Below are 22,342 nucleotides of genomic sequence, written 5' to 3' on the forward strand. Positions count from 1 at the left end.
GGGTCTTCCATTCCTGTGGCGGTCCTCATGAGAGCCAGTTTCATCACAGCGGTGATGGTTTTTGCCAATGCACTTGAACTTTCAAAGTTCTTTACATTTTCTGTATTGACTGACCTACATGTCTTAAAGTAATGATGGACTGTAATTTATCTTTGCTTATTTGAGCTGTTCTTGCCATAATATGGACTTGGTCTTTTACCAAATAGGGCTATCTTCTGTATACCTTGTCACAACACAACTGATTGTCTCAAAAGCTTTAAGAAGGAAAGAAATTCCACACATTAACTTTTAAGATGCACACCTGTTAATTGAAATGCATTCCAGCTGGTTGAGAGAATGCCAAGAGTGTGCAAAGCTGTCATCAAGGCAAAGGGTGGCTATTTGAAGAATCTCAAATATAAAATATATTTTGATTTGTTTAACACTTTTTTGGTTACTACATGATTCCATATGTGTTATTTCATAGTTTTGATGTCTTCACTATTATTCTTCAATGTAAAAAACTGTAAAAATATGAATGAGTAGGTGTGTCCAAACTTTTGACTGGTAGTGTATATACACACATCTTTGCACTGAGTGTACAAAACATTAAGAACATCTGCTCATTCCATTACATAGACTGACCAGGTGAATCCAGGTGAAATCTATGATCTCTTATTGATGTCCCTTGTTAAATCCACTTCAGTCAGTGTAGCTGAAGGGGAGGAGACGGGTTAAAGAAGCATTTTTAAGCATTGATACAATTGAGTCATGGATTGTGTTTGTGGGCCATTCAGGGGGTGAATGTGCAAGACAAAATATGAAAGTACCTTTGAACAGGATATGGTAGTAGGTGCCAGGCACACCGGTTTGTGTCAAGAACTGCAATGCTGCTGTTTTTTCACGCTCAGCAGTTTCCTCTGTGTATCAAGAATGGTTCACCACCCAAAGAACATCCAGCCAACTTGACACAACTGTGGGAAGCTTCGTAGTCAACACGGGCCAGCATCTCTATGGAACGCTTTCGACACCTTGTAGAGTCCATGCCACTACAAGGCTGTTCTGAGTGCAAAAGGGGGTGCAACTCAATAGTAGGAAGGTGTTCCTAATAATTTCTACACTCAGTGTATATTGATATTTTTGTATTTAGGAGATGGAAAATGTATGACTAAGACCCTCTTTATTCTCCTTAGGCCATGTTCTTAAGCTATGGACCCAAGTTTCATTATAAAACCGAAATAGAACCATTCTCCAACATTGAGCTCTACAATCTCATGTGTGGTAAGTAGCAGTAAATATAGCAGTACATTACAGGGTCAGTTGTCTGTGTTATCCAATAAATTGTTTATGTCATTCCATCATTAAGTGGCAGAATTTGTTGTAAAAGGGTTGGGTTTTGATTAATAAATAAGTTGTAAGTGGGGCGGGGGCTTGACCATTCACTGGCCAATCAACGTGTTCCATGGCTTAATACTGCATGCGGTTGTCTCAAGTTGTGTATGTTATTGATGGTCTTTTGTTGTTATCAACTCCAATTCGGCTGGGGGGCACGGAATATTCTCGTCCTAATCCGTTTATGAAATAGCATAGGCTACAGTAATTAATAATAGCAACAACAATATACATCCAGTTTTGATAAATATGTTTGGAGTGTTGGCAGTCAACATTGTTGTAATTGTTTCACCTATAGGCCTCTACATGTCTTTACGCATCGCATTTGTCCTGAAAAAAAAAATACTAGGCTCCCCTTAAAATGTATTTTAGGCTATATTGTAAGGGTTGGGGTGAGGTGTGACCCAGGTGTGGTGCAGGATATACAGTAGGCAGTATGCAGAGATGGTGAAACAAGGATCTTTACTGGTGGTCCCGAAGCCAAAATACAAAATAACGGCCTTGTCACGATAAAAGAAAGGCGGAGCAAATAAGTCTCCAAAAACCGGCTGACAGACAAAATACGAAATACTACCTAAGACTGAAACAAATAACGAAACAGGGAGAACGCTTCTCAAGTACCTGTACATAGGTCTCCGATCAGACACTGAGTAGTACTGCTGGACATAGAGAAACTAGCAGAGAAAACTGAGTAAGGGAACACAGGGAAGTGAGGTGAACAGATAGACACAGGTGACACCAATAGGATGATGATTAGTCCAGACTGTGAGTGAGGAGGTGCCTAAGGTTGTCGGAGGATGACACCTAGTGGGTCGCTCCGGAATTGCGACCCCCTCCTGTAACACTATATGTGAGGCTCGTTCGCAATAAGCAAGATATAAGCCTAACCCCCATTGATATTGCATTATAGGACTGAATATTTTGAATAGGTTTGGAGGAGCGCATCTTTGGTAACCCCACTAACCGGACAAGAGGCGCTCTTTGTAAATGGGGACAGATACAAGTGAAATGGAGTATGCCGGTAGGCCTATATTAATTGTGAATAATGCAAAAGGATGACAGCAAAAGCCTCTTGAGAAGACCACTTAGAAACCTTTTATGGATAGGCTCCTTGGCTAATGCATGGCCAGGATAAGGAAGAGACTTGACGCATTGCTGTTGAACCAGTTTTCGTTATAGTAGGGTAAGAGTAGCCTACTGAGGGTTTAGTTTTTAATCGAATGAAATGGAAAACAAGCTAATGTTACAGGAAAATAACTTAAATGTTTCTAAATACAAGGGCATTATCTCATCTCTCGTTCCATGATGGGCATATCGACATGTATTCTACATGGAGGGGGTTTTATACACATTCAAAATAATAACAGGAGCTGGCTAAAATAATGTACAATACATATATACAAAAGGGGATGTCTGCTTACTGTTTTACTGCTCCCTTGATCTTTTTAATAAACCTTTGGTGATAAAGATTTATTTCAAAACGGTCTCATGAGCCAACCCTTTATTGATAGTCTTGGCTACTTAGTGAATGCATTGGGCAGGATAAAAAAAAAAAATCTTCATTGAGGATATGCTTGGTTTTTAATCAAATGAAACAAAATGGTAAAAAAAATACTGTAACGACCCTGTATTGTGTTCTGTGTTCATGGGTGTGTTATCGTTCTCATGGGTGCTAGCAGGGGTTAAATATGCCAGGACAGATGGAAAGGTTGGGGGGGTATGATGGGTAATCCCGCGGGGTTTTGGAATGCTTAAATAGGGGTTACGGTCTCATCTCCCTCTCTTCTGTTCGGGACCCTTGATTTGACATGTTATATTTGTGTATGTTCGAGGTTTAGCGGCGTGGGCTGTGGCCTGAACAATAGCCCATTCAGGAATAAACCTGTGTTCTGCCTGTACACCTGGTGCCCGTCTCTCTTTTACTTTATGACCCAGCTGGGTCATTACATTGGTGTCAGAAGTGCTTTCGAACGACGGGATAGATCGAGATTAGGCGAGTTAGCTGTTTCAGTATAGGCCGTGGTTAGCTTTAGCGTGACTCGCATCTACGGTCATGATGATCGGGGCGAGGCGGAAAGTTAAGGGAAGAGTCGGACAAAGTGTCCGTTGTGGGCTCGGGTGTACCCGGTCGGGAGGGTCAGGCGATGACGGCTGTAGAAGAGCTGGAGAGCCACATGGCGGAAGTTAAATTGTCAGTCAGCAAGATGGCAGAACGGGCGGGTTTTCCTTCAAACCGCTCGACCAGAACAGACGTCACGGCGACGGAGATATCGACGTCACCGCGTGCGGAAATGGCTGGGCCTCCTTATGTAAACAGAGATGGCAGCGCCCTATTGCCATTAGCCACGGTAGCGGCTAAACTTCCAAAGTTCAATGGACAAGGTAAATGGGAAGATTTTTCACTCAATTCGAGTTGTTGGCTAGAGCCGGGAGGTGGTCTGACGAGACGAAAGGGTTACAGCTTGCCCTGAGCCTGGCAGAGGAGGCGTCGGAATGCCTGCTAACGCTAGCCCCGGACGAGAGGGGCGACTACGGTGCGCTAGTGGAGGCATTGGGGGGCCGTTTCGGCAGCGATGCACAGCCCAACATGCTGCGGATTGAACTGAATAACAAAAAGAGACTTCAGGGGGAATCATTAAAGGCGTTGGCAAGTGATATTCTGAGCCTGACCAGGCGGGCTTATGCAACTATGCCGATTGGGGTGCAAGACGAGCTGGCACGGGACAGTTTTATTAGAGCGCTCTCCCCCCACCGAACTGGGTAAGCATGTTCAGATGTCGGACCCAGCATCTCTGCGGGCTGCAGTGGAGATAGCCAGGAAGAGGGGAGCTGATCTGGGGTGAGGGAGTGAGAGTGGAGGTTGCCAGTCAACCAGAGGTGAGAGCAGCGGCGGACGGGGTGCCGGGGGGTCACCAAACCAGAGTGGGTCGACGAGTTGGGCGGGTTAGTCAAGACCGCTTCGCTTGTCATTGAGAGGGGCTCCAGACAACATCGCAGTGTCAGCTCAACTTCCATTGTCTGCTGGGGTTGTGGCCAGCCTGGCCACATTCAGCGGGAGGGTGGCAGATTCTCCAGTCAACAGGGAAACGACAGCGGGTTCTCGCGCAGGGGGCAGCGCGGGCCCACCCCTCCGCCCCCGAACCTACAGTAAGCAGAAGAGGTACCCAGCAGCGCAGGCAAGAGGGTGGGGACCTGCTTCCCCAGGGTGTAGCTGCCACCGTGTTTCCTAGTCCGGTAGTTGTGGTGGGACGTACCACCATTGGGGACTTCTGCAATGTCATCGTCAAGGTAGAGGGGGTGGAATGTTTGGCCCTGGTCGACACGGGCTCTACAGTAACCCTAGTGAGACCAGACATACTACCTGTTGGGGTGCGGGTGGAGCCGACCCTTGTCCAGCTACGGACTGTCACGGGGGAGCTAGCCCCCATGTTAGGGAAGTGTCGGTTGTCTTTGACTGTGGGGGGGAGAACTGTGGGGTGTCCGGTGTGGGTAGCAGCGGTACAGGACCCCTGTATACTGGGAATGGACTTTTTGAAAAACTGTGGGGCTCAGTTGGACTTAGCTTCGGGCACTTTGAGGCTGTCGGGGGGGCCCACAGTGGGAATGTCGCCTTCTGGAGGGCCAGCAGGGGGCAGGGCTGTCCCTCCGTCTTCCTCCAAGCTTGCCGAAACTCCACTGGTCGTCCCGGCTGCTCCCTTGGTCGTTGTGCCATCCCAGCAGCTGTCTCCGGCGGCAACGACCTTCACTCCCCATAATGGTGCAAGCACAGGCATCCCAGTAGCCCAAAACACACTGGCTCCTTCACCCCATCAGCCCGACGGGGGGAAGGAGGAAGTTATCGACGCCGTTGAGGCTGTGTGGCTGAAAAACTGTCAAGGTCTGGACGAGAGACAACAGAGACAGTTAAAGCAGCTGCTGTTTGACTTTAAAGATAGCTTCGCTTGGGGGGAAGATGAGGTAGGGCAAACGCACCTGGTTCAGCACGACATCGACACTGGGGACAACCAACCCATTAAAATTCGGCCCCGTCGCATTCCCCTTGCCAAGAGGAAGCAGCAGCCACAGCTATTGCTGACATGTTGCGGGCTGATTTCATTGAGCCATCAGATAGCCCATGGTCTGCGCCGGTCGTCATGGTGCCTAAGAAAGGGGGGTAAACTTAGGTTTTGTGCGGACTACAGGGGCCTAAATTCTGTCACCACTAAAGACTCTTACCCCATACCGAGGATCGATGAGTCGCTAGACCACGTCATAGGGTCCTCGTGGTTCTCTTCCCTTGATCTGCGCAGTGGCTACTGGCAGGTGCCCCTCTCGCCTGGGGCACGTGAAAACGGCCTTCTCCACGGATAGGGGCCATTGGCAGTTCAAGGTGCTGTGCTTCGGGCTTTGTAATGCTCCTGCCACCTTTGAGAGGCTCATGGACAGAGTGCTGGCGGGGGTTCCGAGAGACGAGTGTGTCGTGTACCTAGACGACATATTGGTACACGGCACGTCGTTTGAGGGGGCACTGGGGGCACTTAGGCGAGTGCTGGAGAGGATCTCGGGGCGGGGCTAAAATTACACCCGGAAAAGTGCCATTTCATGCAAAGGGAGTTAGCGTTCCTGGGTCATCAGCTGGGTGGTGAGGGTATCAGCACGATGCCAGACAAAGTGGAGGCTGTGAGGGGGTGGCCAATTCCAAGGGGAAAAAAAAGAGGTTAAGAGCTTCCTGGGTCTGGCATCCTACTATCGTAGGTTTGTGAAAGGGTTTGCGGGGATAGCAGCTCCTTTGAACCACCTTCTCAAGAAGGACACTGTTTTTCAGTGGACCGAAGAGCACCAGCGGGCGTTTGAGGCCCTCAAACGTGCCCTGGTGGAGGCCCCTGTCCTGTCCTCACCAGACCCGAACCGTCCGTTTATCCTGGACACCGACGCAAGCAATGAGGGCTTGGGGGGCCGTGCTGGCTCAGCGTGGTTCTGACGGGGAGCACGTAGTAGCTTATTACAGCAGAACTTTTGATAAGGCTGAAAAACGCTACTGCGTGACAAGGAGGGAGCTTTTGGCTGTCGTGGCAGCAGTACGCCATTTCAAGTACTACCTGGGGGGCCTGCCGTTTGTGGTGCGGACGGATCACTCCACCCTGCAGTGGCTTCTCTCCTTCAAGGAGCCAGAGGGTCAGATCGCCCGCTGGTTGGAGGAGCTGCAACCCTACGACTTCCAGGTGGAGCACAGGGCCGGCCTTCGCCACAGCAATGCAGACTCCTTGTCCCGCCGCCCGTGTGCTGAGGACGGCTGTGGGTACTGCGCCAAACGGGTGGAGCGAGAGAGGGAACTGTGCATGGAGGAGGGAGTCACCGCCACGGTGAGTCAGCTGAGGGTGACAGAGTGCCGGGAGCTGGAGGCTGTGGACGTCGGGGAGTGGAGGCGTCGCCAGGAGGAGGACGCAGAGCTGCGTCCTGTGCTGGGGTGGGTGGAAGAGAGAAGACGACCGCCATGGGGGGAAGTAGCCCCTCTATCACCAGTCACCAAAGGACTCTGGGCTAAATTCTCAGTCCTTAGAGTGGCTGAGGGAGTGCTCCAGAGGGGGTGGAAAAAGCCAGCTACTGGAGAAATGACGTGGCAGGTAGTGGTTCCCAAAAGGCTGCAAGGGAGCGTGTTACAGCAGCTTCACGGGGGAGTAGGCGCAGGGCATTTTGGGGTCTCCAAAACGTTAAAGCGCGTACGTAAAGGCTTCTATTGGGCCAGGCACAGGAGGGATGTGGAGGACTTTTGCAGGCAGTGCGATGAGTGTGCTGCTAAGAAAGGACCTCCAGGTCAGTCACACGCCCTCCTACAACAATTCCCAGTAGGGGAGCCCATGGAGAGACTGGGGGTAGACATAGTTGGACCGTTTCCAACCACAGACAGCGGTAACAGGTGGATTCTAACTGCTATGGACTACTTCACCAAGTGGCCAGAGGCTTACGCTCTCCCAGACCAGGAGGCAGAAACAGTAGCTGATGCATTGGTAGGGGGAATAATCAGTCAGTTTGGGGTGCCACAGTCTATACACAGCGACCAATGGAGAAACTTTGAGTCACGGGTGTTCTCAGAGTTGTGTAGACGGTTAGGCGCGGAGAAGACGCGCACTACTCCGCTTCACCCCCAGAGTGATGGGCTGGTGGAAAGATTTAACAGAACATTAGCACAACAGCTGGCTATCGTTACCTCAAAACACCAGAGAGATTGGGACACCCACTTACCGTTTATTCTTATGGCATGTAGGTCGGCTGTTCAAGAATCGACTGCGTGCTCCCCAGCGCTACTAATGTTAGGTCGTGAGTTGCGCACCCCAGCCGAACTGACGTTTGGCCACCCTCCTGATAACGACGACGGGGTTTTGCCTGGCCCGAACTATGTTCGTCGTCTGCAGAACCGGTTAGAAGCGGCTCACACCTTCGCAAGAGAGCAACTCGAGAACGCAGGGATGCGCCAAAAGCGCCACTATGACTCACGCGCTAGGGGGAGGCACTTTGGAGCGGGAGAACGCGTGTGGCTTCACAACCCCACGCGCAAGAAGGGCGGTGCCCAAAGCTGGACAGTGCCTGGGTGGGGCCGTGCCTGGTGATAGAGAGAGTGGGGGAGGTGACGTACCGGGTGGAGGTTCCCCCACGGAGCAGGAAGGTGGTGGTCCACCGGGACCGATTGGTGCCCTACAGAGGGAGGAAAACGGTAGGGAATGGAAGTGAGGACTCTGATGTGAGCACACGGGGACAGTCTAGCGAGGAGACTCTAGTGCAAGCTGAGCCTGGGACGGGGGCTGCCTCTTCGGAGGGCGCTGGAAATGACATTGGGGCAGATTAGTGTTCTGGGGGTCCACCAGTGAGAGTCAAGGGGAGGCACAAGAGACTGATGCGACCTCCGGGTCGTTTTAAGGATTTTGTTTTGTAACCCTAGGGGCTAGGGTTTAGAAAGGGGGGGGCTATGTAACGACCCTGTATTGTGTTCTGTGTTCATGGGTGTGTTATCGTTCTCATGGGTGCTAGCAGGGGTTAAATATGCCAGGACAGATGGAAAGGTTGGGGGGGTATGATGGGTAATCCCGCGGGGTTTTGGAATGCTTAAATAGGGGTTACGGTCTCATCTCCCTCTCTTCTGTTCGGGACCCTTGATTTGACATGTTATATTTGTGTATGTTCGAGGTTTAGCGGCGTGGCCTGTGGCCTGAACAATAGCCCATTCAGGAATAAACCTGTGTTCTGCCTGTACACCTGGTGCCCGTCTCTCTTTTACTTTATGACCCAGCTGGGTCATTACAATACATTAGTTTTGGGGGTTTCTAAATAGGAGGTTCACCGCACAAAAAAGCACATCTCTCTTGTTCCATTGGCATTTGGGCACTATGCATCACGACTGAATAGACTACACTTCCGCTGTCAAAATCCATGCCATAACCAACCTTGTTACTGCCAAGTATAGCTTTTGGTGAGTCTTAAATCTCCCTATTTGTGCTAAATGAAATTGTCACTTTTGCGCTAGTTTTTAAGGACACACTTCAAATATTGCCAACCCTCCCACCTCAGCACAAGCGAGCTGATGTAAGACAGGAAAATTGTTGATCCTGGCGCAAGGGGTGGAAAATGCCAGAGCTACAGTTCTTACATGTCAAAATTTGACACTTGCGCCGCTTTAGCGCCAGCCGAAAATAGAACTCCTAGTATTTGAACACTGCATTGTTGAGAAAGAGCTTGTAAGGAAGCATTTCGCTGGACTGTTTTACACCTGTTGTATCCGGTACAAACGACAAATAAGCTTTAATTTGATTTGATCTCAAACATGTATAGTATGTGCATTGTAAAATTGTCCATGTGAAACCCTTTCAGATGTGTTGGGGATCTCCCCATCCCAGAACAATGGAAGCCACGGCAGTATGAACCATCTCCTGAGGACTCCCCGGCACATTCCCATACACCCCGCAGAGCAGACAACCCCTGGGCAGTGCCCTCTGGTGATCCTTGAACCCGTAGATGCCCTGACCTGCACATGCCCCTCCCTGGTAGTACCCCTTGCTTACATTGAATATAGAAAACATTAGGAACACCTTCCTAATATAGAGATGCACCCCCTTTTGCCCTCAGAACAGCCTCAATACGACAAGGCATGTTCATATAAAATGTAATCTATGTAATCCCCAACAGTAATGATTTATCATTAGAGGACCATAAACAATATTTACTAATGCTGCATACGCCAAGAAAGGTTAAAATCTCACCTTTCTGGTCAAATGTTTTATAAATTGCTGACAAGCGCAAGTACACAGTACAAATTTGATACAAATATGAAAATATGAAATATGTTATATGACGTATTTCCTATTCAATAAAACTGTATGAATAAGGCTTGAAATGACTTATATGCTTTCCAAATATAGTATAATCAAATTATAAAACCAATAACTATAAGATTTCACCTTCCCTATAACTGTAAAATACATATTTCTATCACACAGAGCTCTATAGCTTGGCTTCTTGAAGTTGTTAGGAACTCGCCTTTCATCTAATATTAATCTTGTCCATCTATGACAACCAGAAAGTGTCTTTTGTTCTAAATTATTTTAGATTAATGACTATAAATCAATCTCTGAATGTGCTATAGCTCCTGCTGCGCTACGATGTAAGGATTGCTGACACGTGCTTTGTCACTGGCTGTGAAGTAGGGTTTAGCCAGGAGTTGATGGACAGTCAGAAGAGCGAATGAAATGGTAGGAGGGACAGCCCAGCTTCAAGTGGTTTCAGATTTCACATCCTACTACTGTATACTGCTGTGTCCGTGGGAAACAGGGCTATCTCTCAATGCAAACCATTTCGATCTACGTTGTCCACAGATCGATTTATAAGCAAAAATGTTTGTCAGAACAACTGAAAAAGGTTGAACTTTCACTGGCTGCAGGGCCTGACTTCATGGCAACCCCCTTGCACGTATCAAGTGAAGGAGCCTTTAGGATTAGATACAGCACAGGGTTTTCTTCTCCCATGATAAGACCAGGTGGTAGAGTTTCACTTGGTAGGCCTCCTGTTGACCCACTGTTGGGTGGTGGAACATGTACTGTCTCAACTCTGGTGGTGTTGTCCACACATTAACTGTCACAGAAAATTATCTGTTATTGATATTTTGTCCTTGAATAGACTTTGAAGCAGTGGCATAACCATACATTTGTTGGTGGGTGGGCCTACAGAAACTCAATCTGAGTGGGTCGGCCTGGCTCCCTAGTGGGTGGCCCACCCATGCCTACACCGCTGCTTTGAAGTTACAGTATACACCTCTTAATACTATAGTGATAAGAAGCTGGTATAATACAGTACAGTATATTAAGCACATATTAATTACCCCAACCATAGAATGTCTCTGTCTCCAATGTTGTTGATATTAATTAAAGAATCAATTAATTAAAGTATCAACATTGTCAGAGTCTTATCTGTAACAGCATCATATCTTGTTTCTTTCCAGGGTGGAACTAATCCAAATGGTCGTCTGAATCTGACAGCTGCTGAAGGTAAAGATTATGTGAGAGACATTGTGGACAGATTATTGTCGGAATATTGTCATGATTAACAATCAATTATGATACCAGATCGTACATTGAGTTTAGCAAGAATACGTAATTATAAACCGGTTGGTTTGAGCCCTGAATGCTGATTGGCTGAAAGCCGTGGTATAGCACGGGTCTGAACAAAAAATATTTTTTACTGTTTTAATTACATCGGTAACCAGTTTACAATAGCAATAAGGCACCTCAGGGGTTTGTGGTATACCGTAAAACTTCAATTAATCGCAGTCTCAAATAGTCACCTGTCCCTTTTAATAACCGGGCAAGGGCACACATTTCAGCAAATAAACGCCTGTTTCAAATAAACGCCCTGTCTAATTGAATTGTTTACGAGGTTACTATGAATTACCATGAATTGTTTACAAGATTTAATGTTTGATTTGTTAAATAAATAATTCAGTAATGACTCGAAAAAACTATGGCAATAATCCGTTTTTATAGCCAGTAAGAAACTGCTAGCCATTGACTGCTAACAGCTGAACACTGCTAGCTAACAGGCAAGCACAAAAGTAGTCAACAACTTCAGGAGTACAGACCCCAAGAAATCGTCAGATCGCCCTCTAGTGGTGAAAGTAAGACCTGCCGTAAATGAACAGTCAAATAGGAAAATAGTTATTCTGTCAAGGATTTTTTGTTTTTTTATAGAGCCATACTAAGACAAAAGAAACGTGACACAGTGTGTAAATGATAAGACGTTAGTGCAGGAAATGAAGAAATTGATTAAAATGCTGGATGTGAACGCTGGAATTAAACAATTAACTATGCAAATGAGCAAAAGCTGAGAGCATTAAGGAAATAGACACCTGGCTCAAATAGCGCCTGTTGTGTCCAGTGTTTTTAGCAAATAAACGCCTGGGCTATTAATTTAAGTTTTACATTATGGCCAATATACCACGGCTAATAGCTGTATACAGGCACTCCGCGTTGCATGGATGTCAACCCCAGCACATGTTCATGTCATTGTTACCGATCAACTGCATTACAGTTCAAAATGATTTTGACTACCACCACCGATTTCTGTATGCTAGTTATGTTAACCAGCTTATACAAATGGAATTTAGCATTTAGCAGTCACTTCTTAACCTGAAAAGGGACAACTTCTACATGTTATGCAGCGAAAACAGCCAAATATATCAAAATCAACTTAAGGAACCACATACAATACATCAATCATGACGAATTTAAAGAATATCCACTTTGTTAGATCAGATTTGTTGAATGTGTGCCAATCTCGTCAATGCGATTGCATCCCATTGACTCCTTTACCGCATCTATGGCATTGTTGAATACCCGTTCCTGATTGCCTTGAAGGGCATTCTAGAGTGTGCATTATTTAAGTGTTAATGCCCGAGAAGCCGGTGTTTGGAGGATATATTGGCACGGGTGTTGTTAGGCCCGTGCCAATATATCCTCCAAACACCGTCTTCGAGGGCATTATCACTTTTATACAATGGGTTACCAACATATTCAAATAATGATTGACATATTTTCATTAAAAACGTTATTTTGATTAATTTATCCTTCCACAAGATATAGTCCCGACACAAATCTAGGGTTGTTACCCAAGCTGGCTGCTCGTTCGTTCTATCGGTTCGGTTGCCAGAAACGCGACCCAGTCGTTCAGTCTTTTTGTTCTGTATCAATGGACGAGTCCCAGTCATTCATTCTAAATGTTCCATTGCCATACTGGCTGGTAACGTTCTTATCCCTTGCTTGCTAGCTAGCCAACTACGGCTAACTTAAAGTCAAGTCAAAAAGTGCAGCCAGGGGCCTCCCGAGTGGCGCAGTGGTCTAAGGCTGCGTTACTACATATCCGGGTTCGATACTGGGCTGTGTCGCAGCCGGCCGCGACCGGGAGACCCATGAGGTGATGCACTATTGGCCCAGCGTCGTCCGGGTTAGGGGAGGGTTTGTCCGGCCGGGTTGTCCTTGACCCATCGCGCTCTAGCGACACCTGTGGCATCGCGCTCTAGCGACTCCTGTGGCGGGCCGGGCGCATGCACGCTGACACAGTCGCCATTGGTGCGGTGGCTTCCGGGTTAAGCATGCATTGTGTCAAGAAGCAGTGCGGCTTGGCGGGGTTGTGTGTCGGAGGACACACGGCTCTCGACCTTCGCCTCTCCCAAGTCCGTACGGGAGATGCAACGATGGGACAAGATTGTAACTACCAATTGGATATGACAAAAATGGGGTAAAAAAAAGTAAAAGCAGCCAGAATAACAGCAAAGTAGCTGCATTTGTTTAAGCTGTTTTCTAGTGACATTTATTTGGATACATTTATAACAATGAGCTAATGAGTCGCGATTTTGCCTGGCATAGAAAATGTGCTCACTCGTCAGGACACTGTTGTTCAGAAGAGCTAGCCAACAACACAGCTAACACAATCACTTCAAACTGAAGCTGGAAAGACTGAAAACTAGCTGCACTTAATTTAATGTGACCTTTTTTCAATAGACATTTTTATGTATATAGCCATAAAAATGATGCCAGTTGATTCATGATTTTGACTGGCTGAGAAACGCTGCCTGCCTGTCAGTCTTGTCCCGACTTGTTCATTACTATGGGACAGCTGGAGATCGAATTTGAATATTGAAACAATGTTGCAAATGTCGGAGAGACAGACAGCAAGGTATATACAAATCTCCGCTGTTGAAAACTAAATGTTAGTCTAAAAGAAATGTGAGGTAATGTCTAGATGCTTTTTATAGTGGAGATCAATTTATAAATTGCTTGGCTGGGCTGATGAGACAGTGGATTGCGCAGTCAGATGTAACAGAGTAAATAGGCATTTTAACCTCATAGATTTAGCCGGTGGTAACTTGTGGAATAGACACTGGCTGGAGTGTGGTTTTAACCAATCAGCATTCAGGATTAGAACCACCCCATTGTATAATTCCCTGTACGCACAGTATATCAGCACTGGTAGAATTCAATGGATATAATTCAATCTTGCATGTTCAATGTTTGAGCTGCTTTTGAAATCAAAAGTCAAATTGAAACATTATTGGCATGGCTGATTTCGAATTTCAAAAATAGCAAGCTAGGACTGATGGTTTGGCTAGCTAAACTAGCAAGTCTGTTTGCTTGGTTACCAAGGCAACTACTACAGCTATCTAGTGAACTTGATAGCAAGGGATAACGAACATGGGACTCTATGCACTCTTTGGAAAATAATGCAACTCCGTGGAAGGTAAGTTCCACTCTGCTAGTGCGTCGTGGAACACACCTTCCACATGTTTATAATTTTCCATAGAATGCATAGATCCCCTTGTTGATTATCCCTTACATAGTGCCAACAATAGCTTACTGCTCCTCCAAAACAAATTGTTCAAGTCAAACAAAATGAATGTGTTGATATGTACAGCCTATATTATGCTGTATCTTAGCAGTCTTGTGCAATATAAAACTAAAAAACATTTATAGCTGCAATATGTAACTTTTTGGCCAACCCAACCTAATTCACATTGAATTTTGAGTTATAGATCTGTCCTTCTCATTGAAAGCAAGTCTAAGAAGCGTTAGATATGTTCTATGTGCACTATTTCTAATCTTCCCATGCTTAAGTTTTGTTTTTGCATCTTTTACTTTAGGCTTTGTACACAAGCTTCAAACATACAATAATACAATATGTATGGTTATGGGAAATTCACTGCTGTTTATATGGTACAATGATTGTTTTGTTACATAAACTGAAACGATTAGAATTTTTGTGTGATTTCTGCATAGTGCATCTTTATCTGACATTTGTCTGTCTACTCACTTTCAGTGAACGCTGTTGAGCAGAAGCACACGTTGTTTGGAAGACCAAAAATGCTGCAACCCAGCGATGACTACTGCTTACTGTATCATCAGGGCTTTGTCAACGGCTATAGCAAAAAAAAACTCATGCCAGTGTGGAACTCATTCACTGTGGACAAACCTGTAAGAGTTCCATGTCACTTCATCTAAAGGCCATCATTTTTACAAATCAGTGACTGATCAAGTATAATTTGTTAGACTCATTCATTTGAACTCTTGGTTAAGTATAACTTTGATATGTGAATGTCATGACACTTTCATATCCACAAGTCTTCACATGATCTATTATTTAGTCAAACATAAGCTATGATGAGTTTAAACAATGCCTCTCAGATCATCCACAGAAGCTAACTTTGATTGAATGACAACTAAAGGAAGGTTGGAATGTAAATTGACAAATAAAGTACAGGGGTCATCCTTGTCAAAATGCATTGGAGAAGATCCAGGGTTGCTCTTTAGGTATTGTCTTCTTCAATGTTCCCCTTGCTTCCCTTGGATGTTTTGAAAAGGATGTGGAGAGTGGATGTGAGGAATGCAAGAAGGAGTTTTGTCATGAATCATAAATATGATTTCCATCTCTTTGTCACCCTCTGTAGGAAAACATGGACCCTTTGCCAGGAGTCACACCAGACTGTCTGAGGGCTGATGTTCGCATCCCGGCTGATAAAAGTCCCAGATGTGACCAGTATGCTCCAGCTGGGAACATTACCCATGGTTTCCTCTACCCTCCCAGTACGTGGGATGATTTTACATCTATACTGCCAAAGACACTAGTCTTAAGCAAACAGAATAAGGCTGAAACAACAAAAGAGTCTAACTCCCATCCCCATAACTTTGCTTTTGTTTTTCTAACTTTGTTTGTATATGTCATTTAATTAGCGGACACTCATAACCAGAGAGATGTGCTGTATGTGATGTAATAGTAGAATGTACGTCAAAAGGAAACTGTCGCTAATCTAGTTGCCTCCTCACTAAAATAATAATGTAATTCTCCCCCCAGGCATCCTGCTGTCGAAATAATGAAGAAGTTAGTCTTATTGAAGTATCTCGTTGTTTGTGTTATTTCTTATGTGACGTCCAGATCTCAACAAGACAGCAGAGGAGGAGTATGATGGCCTGTTGATGAGCAATGTTGTACCCATGTATCCTGAGTTCAAGAGTACGTACACTCTTCACAGTCTGAGACAGCTCTCTCTTGATTCCTTTTAACCCATTTTTTCCTCTCTTGTTCACTCACTGTACTCTAATTCAGCTCGTCTCTCTACTTCTCTCCCTTACTCACTCCCTCACGTCTCCTACATGTTGTATGATGAAATCTTTATTTATTTAAAATTATTATTATTATTATGTACTTTTTTTATTTTGTGATTAAATTTGTATTTAGTTTTTCACACAACATAAAATAAGAACATCAACAAACAAAACAGACACAACAAACACAGTCAACACCACACAATGTCATATAAGTAGCTCCAGCTCATGATAAATAGAAAAATTAAAATAGATCAAATCTTTATTAATGCGCATCTCTTTATTTTCATAGAGATATGGGATTACTTCCAGACTACATTGCTGAAAAAATATGCCAGTCAATATAATGGCATTAATGTGGTGACAGGCCCAGCATTTGACTACAACTACGATGGACAGTTTGATTCTCAAGACCAGATACAACAGTATGTGAGCTCTTCTCTATTATACAAAACAGGGCCAATTGTGTGTTCTAACATGGGGAACATGCCATGGAGCAGAGCGGAAGCAAAGTTTATAAATCTCACAAAAGGCAATCATGAAACACGTAGTGTAGCAGAGCGCTATCAGTGGGGCACAGAGGATTGCAGCGATGCCAGATAGTTGTCTTAACCAGTGTTTTATTTCTTGTTTTCATTAAGGTTTGTAACAGGTACACAGATTCCAATCCCAACCCATTACTTTGCAGTACTCACGAGCTGTAAGGACTCACAACCAGTGAGCAGCTGTAACAATGAGCTACAGACCATTTCCTTCTTGATGCCACACAAAGCGGACAACTCAGAGAGCTGTAATGTAAGGCAACCATATCACCTCCAAAGCACTGGACACTTTTTTGTAAAAATAATAACAAAAAAACAAGAAAAACTGGACAGGTCTAAGTACTTGAATTGCAAGTACAGAAAGTTCTGGAATGATGTACATTCTGTACTCTCTTTCTCCTACCACTGACAAACACATAGGGAAATGCAAAAAAAAGAAAGTATTTTAACGTTGAGAAAACACCTATAATTTCATGTGTTTTGAAGACACCTTTTGCATGACCCTTTCCAAACACCTGGCAACTATCATTATTGGTGGGAAACCCCTGGTTCGCACCTTGATGTGGATTGTGTTTAGTGTGTAGTCCAGATTGCATTAGAGTTTAGGCCGGTGGAGCTGTTACGGTTTGTTGCTCCTACTTCACTGTATTAGTCAGACTCAGACATGAGTTAGCTACCACCATAGTTGCATCCATTATTTAATTTAGCCCTAGACAATACAGAATACACTTATATGAGCTACAAACTAACTTGCAAATCTGACTAGTAGGCTAATGTTAGCTAGCTGTAGCTAGCTAGCCTACCTCACTAGCATTATCAAATTATAATAATACATAACCAGTATCTAGACAATACACTTGTATAAGCTACGACCTAACTAATTTGTAATGAGGTAACTAGCTAGTTATCTAGCTAGCTAGCTAGCCAAGCTAACATTAGCTAAAAAGTTAGCTAGCCTGCCTTGCTAGCTAACGTTAGCTAGCCTGCCTTCGAGCTTGGCAAAAGGGGGCATGGTTTGTTGACATAATTGTAATCCAAACCCAACCTTCATTTACTCGTTGTGACGCACTGAAGTTCCAAACTCCATTTTAGACGAGTCTGACTTTATGACCAAAAGTATCCTATTTTCTCTTTTTCCTACCACTGACAAACACGTTGGGAAATGCAAAAAAGTGTTATAACGTTGAGAAAACACCTGTAATTTCATGTGTTTTGAAGACAGTCATCTTTTGCATGGCTCTTTCCCAACACCTGGCAACTATCACGATGTTTTGGTGGAAAACCCCTGGTTCGCACCTTGATCACATTGTTTTTTTCTGTACCTCTGTCTTGTTGTGTCAACACGTAAGTAGTGATAATTACGGTCTGTGACACTGATTCGCTTGTTTTTATACTTCCATAGAATGGTGACACGGCATCTCTATGGGTTGAAGACCACCTGTGGTTCCACCAATCACGTGTCAGAGATGTAGAGTGGCTCACAGGATTGGATTTCTATCAAGGCAGCACCAGGCCTATCCCAGAACTTCTAAAAGTAAAGACTCGCCCAACTGCTGTCATTCACAGAAGGCCTTGAAATGAATTATCTTTTGAAATATACATGTATTGGTAGAGGTATTTGATCATTATAAAAGCTGCAATTTTATTAAGTTGGTCTAGTGTGGGTATTTATCCACTTGTTAATAAATATTTCATGATTCAAATCAATGCAGGGAGGTATGCAAATGTCATGAAAATGTAGAATGCTTCTGTAGAGCACAATCACCACAGAAGTATTTTCCACCTTTAAATTCCTGTGCAGAAATTATCCCCTAATCTTCTGACTTCCACAGAAAGACCTGTTTGAAAATTACAGGAAACATATCAGCTCAATGATCATGTATAATGCAATATTTCCACCCAGCCAAACCCTCACATGGCATTACTGTTATCTGCTGGCATAGAGACAGCAATACTGTAGAATACATGTTGACTTCTTCCTCTGTTGAACATGTTAATAATGCAGCATGATTTATATGTAATAGTGCAAAATGTCTTTATGAACAGTTATGGTTCTTCCAAGTAATGAGCATTTGGCCTTATGTCCCAGTCAGTCTGGTGTGTAAAAAACTGTGCAATAGCATTGAGTGGATGATTGGGTATTGTAAGTGCAGTGTAACATATTGACTATTCTAATTCTGATGAACATTACAAAGGAGGATATGATGGCAAAATATAGATTTGACTTTTTATTCCTGACATCTCATTTCCAGAAAATAAATTGTCCCAATGTACTTTATGCCCATGTAAAAGGCTGAGCAATGTATTGTATCCATTTATCACCATTCATAGTCATGGGTTTTTAATGACTCAATTACCGTGGAAAGGGGTCTGTCAGGAGAATTTCCTTCCAATATTGTGAATAGTAGATTTCTGTGGTGTAAGTTAACCGACTGTATACAGAATAGTCTACAAAGTCTGCAATGCTATATGTGAACTGAAAGACAATTACATAAAGTTCCCTGATGCTGCTGCCCAAGCAAACTACAAGGTAGAGTTACAGTGGCTTGCGAAAGTATTCACCCCCCTTGGCATTTTTCCTATTTTGTTGCCTTACAACCTGGAATTAAAATTGATTTTTTGTGGGTTTGTATCATTTGATTTACACAACATGCCTACCACTTTGAAGATGCAAAATATATTTTGTTTGTGAAACAAACAAGAAATAAGACAAAAAAACAGAAAACTTGAGCGTGCATAACTATTCACCCCCTCAAAGTCAATACCTTGTAGAGCCACCTTTTGCAGCAATTACAGCTGCAAGTCTCTTGGGGTATGTCTCTATAAGCTTGGCACATCTAGCCACTGGGATTTTTGCGCATTCTTCAAGGCAAAACTGCTCCAGCTCCTTCAAGTTGGATGGGTTCCGCTGGTGTACAGCAATCTTTAAGTCATACCACAAATTCTCAATTGGATTGAGGTCTGGGCTTTGACTAGGCCATTCCAAGACATTTAAATGTTTCCCCTTAAACCACTCGAGTGTTGCTTTAGCAGTATGCTTAGGGTCATTGTCCTGCTGGAAGGTGAACCTCCATCCCAGTCTCAAATCTCTGGAAGACTGAAACAGGTTTCCCCTCAAGAATTTCCTTGTATTTAGCGCCATCCATCATTCCTTCAATTCTGACCAGTTTCCCAGTCCCTGCCGATGAAAAACATCCCCACAGCATGATGCTGTCACCACCATGTTTCACTGTGGGGATAGTGTTCTCGGGGTGATGAGAGGTGTTGGGTTTGCGCCAGACATAGCGTTTTCCTTGATGGCCAAAAAGCTCAATTTTAGTCTCATCTGACCAGAGTACCTTCTTCCATATGTTTGGGGAGTCTCCCACATGCCTTTTGGCAAACACCAAATGTGTTTGCTTATTTTTTCTTTAAGCAATGGCTTTTTTCTGGCCACTCTTCCATAAAGCCCAGCTCTGTGGAGTGTACGGCTTAAAGTGGTCCTATGGACAGATACTCCAATCTCTGCTGTGGAGCTTTGCAGCTCCTTCAGGGTTATCTTTGGTCTCTTTGTTGCCTCTCTGATTAATGCCCTCCTTGCCTGGTCCGTGAGTTTTGGTGGGCGGCCCTCTCTTGGCAGGTTTGTTGTGGTGCCAAATTCTTTCAATTTTTTAATAATGGATTTAATGGTGCTCCGTGGGATGTTTCTGATATGTTTTTACAGTGAGGGAAAAAGGTATTTGATCCCCTGCTGATTTTGTACGTTTGCCCACTGACAAAGAAATGATCAGTCTATAATTTTAATGGTAGGTTTATTTGAACAGTGAGAGACAGAATAGCAACAACAAAATCCAGAAAAACGCATGTCAAAAATGTCAGATTCCAAACTCTCCACCATGGCCAAGACCAAAGAGCTCTCCAAGGATGTCAGGGACAAGATTGTAGACCTACACAAGGCTGGAATGGGCTACAAGGCCATCGGCAAGCAGCTTGGTGAGAAGGTGACAACAGTTGGTGTGATTATTCTCAAATGGAAGAAACACAAAATAACTGTCAATCTCCCTCGGCCTGGGGCTCCTTGCAAGATCTCACCTCGAGGAGTTGCAATGATCATGAGAACGGTGAGGAATCAGCCCAGAACTACACTGGAGGATCTTGTCAATGATCCTCAAGGCAGCTGGGACCATAGTCATCAAGAAAACAATTGGTAACACACTACGCCGTGAAGGACTGAAATCCTGCAGCGCCCGCAATGTCCCCCTGCTCAAGAAAGCACATATACATGCCAATGAACATCTGAATGATTCAGAGGAGAACTGGGTGAAAGTGTTGTGATCAGATGAGACCAAAATGGAGCTTTTTGGCATCAACTCAACTCGCCATGTTTGGAGGAGGAGGAATGCTGCCTATGACCCCAAGAACACCATCCCCACCGTCAAACATGGAGGTGGAAACATTATGCTTTGGGGGTGTTTTTCTGCTAAGGGGACAGGACAACTTCACCGCATCAAAGGGACGATGGACGGGGCCATGTACTGTCAAATCTTGGGTGAGAACCTCCTTCCCTCAGCCAGGGCATTGAAAATGGGCCGTGGATGGGTATTCCAGCATGACAATGACCCCAAACACACGGCCAAGGCAACAAAGGAGTGGCTCAAGAAGAAGCACATTAAGGTCCTGGAGTGGCCTAGCCAGTCTCCAGACCTTAATCTCATAGAAAATCTGTGGAGGGAGCTGAAGGTTCGAGTTGCCAAACGTCAGCCTCGATACCTTAATGACTTGGAGAAGATCTGCAAAGAGGAGTGTGACGTGAGATGTGTGCAGTTGAATGAATTACAAATGGTAGTCCAGGCATTCTTTTTCTTGTTTTCTGTTGATGAATCATGCTGTTTGTTCTTGATAATTGGGTGGTTTGACACAATTTGATGGAAGAGGGTTTTTTCAAAGTCACTGAAATGTTTTGAACGTTTTCTTTTACCTACGTCCATTGTTTGGTTTATGTGACTTAGTCCAATTCCACACAAGTCTTATGTATTGGTGTCCCATCCCAGTTTTGTGCACATCGTTAATCTAATTAGGCTTCAGAAAGATTAACTGGTTAGTCCATACTTACCTTAGTCTTAGTAATTAATTAATCTGAAGTTAAGCAATGTCTCAGAAAGCATTAAAAAAAAAATGGATTAATTTAAGTGGAATTAGCCTAGTCTTGATTTAAATTAAACTCTGTCCGGGAAACCACCCCTTAATCTTCCAACTCCAGCCATGAGATGATTTATTTGGATGTGATTCGTAGACCATTGTCAAGGTAGAGGTGTGTCTGTGTGTGTGTGTGAGAGAGAGAGAGAGATAGTATGGAGCTTGTGGAACCATAGCTTGATCTGGGGAAGAGGATGTTGAACTGAAAGTTACATATGGGACCACATAATAAAAAATATTGCGTCTTTCCGAATCTCATTTGGTGTAGAACAGCTATGGTTATTAAGTATCAGGTTTGTGACATCAATACATTAGACATCAATATAAGTGTGTGAAGATAAATTCTAAATAAACCCAACCCAACATTAGCAGGAGTATTTGAAAAGCCTATAGGCTACATTTCCATCATACATACTAGAATTCAATGCTACTCTGCAGGTGCTGTTACACAGCAGGTGTTCTATTGTGCACCTGGTACAACAATTGGGGCAAATATCATTTTAGTTCAGTTCAGTTCAGAAGAAACAGACAATGATTCTACTGAAAGTCAGTTATTTATTTGGAAAATGTTTGAGGGAGAAAATAACTTCCAATACATTTCCATATCCTTTAGATGACAATTACCAGAGTGATTTCCAT

The 22,342-nt window shown here is 44.3% G+C and overlaps 1 protein-coding gene across 1 annotated transcript in view; it reads left to right on the forward strand.

Moving 5' to 3' along the window:
* Positions 1-18,806, forward strand: part of LOC121586494 (venom phosphodiesterase 1) — a 35,564-nt gene extending 16,758 nt beyond the window's left edge. The window contains exons 17-25 of the mRNA XM_041903213.2: positions 1,173-1,260; positions 9,214-9,386; positions 10,838-10,883; positions 14,704-14,858; positions 15,332-15,467; positions 15,817-15,894; positions 16,279-16,411; positions 16,628-16,781; positions 17,931-18,806. Coding sequence (XP_041759147.2) covers positions 1,173-1,260; positions 9,214-9,386; positions 10,838-10,883; positions 14,704-14,858; positions 15,332-15,467; positions 15,817-15,894; positions 16,279-16,411; positions 16,628-16,781; positions 17,931-18,104 — 1,137 coding nt within the window. The 3' untranslated portion in view covers positions 18,105-18,806. The remainder of the gene's footprint in view (positions 1-1,172; positions 1,261-9,213; positions 9,387-10,837; positions 10,884-14,703; positions 14,859-15,331; positions 15,468-15,816; positions 15,895-16,278; positions 16,412-16,627; positions 16,782-17,930) is intronic.
* Positions 18,807-22,342: the final 3,536 nt, after the last annotated feature.

Source organism: Coregonus clupeaformis, chromosome 17 (assembly GCF_020615455.1).
Source record: "Coregonus clupeaformis isolate EN_2021a chromosome 17, ASM2061545v1, whole genome shotgun sequence".
Lineage (NCBI taxonomy): Eukaryota > Metazoa > Chordata > Actinopteri > Salmoniformes > Salmonidae > Coregonus > Coregonus clupeaformis.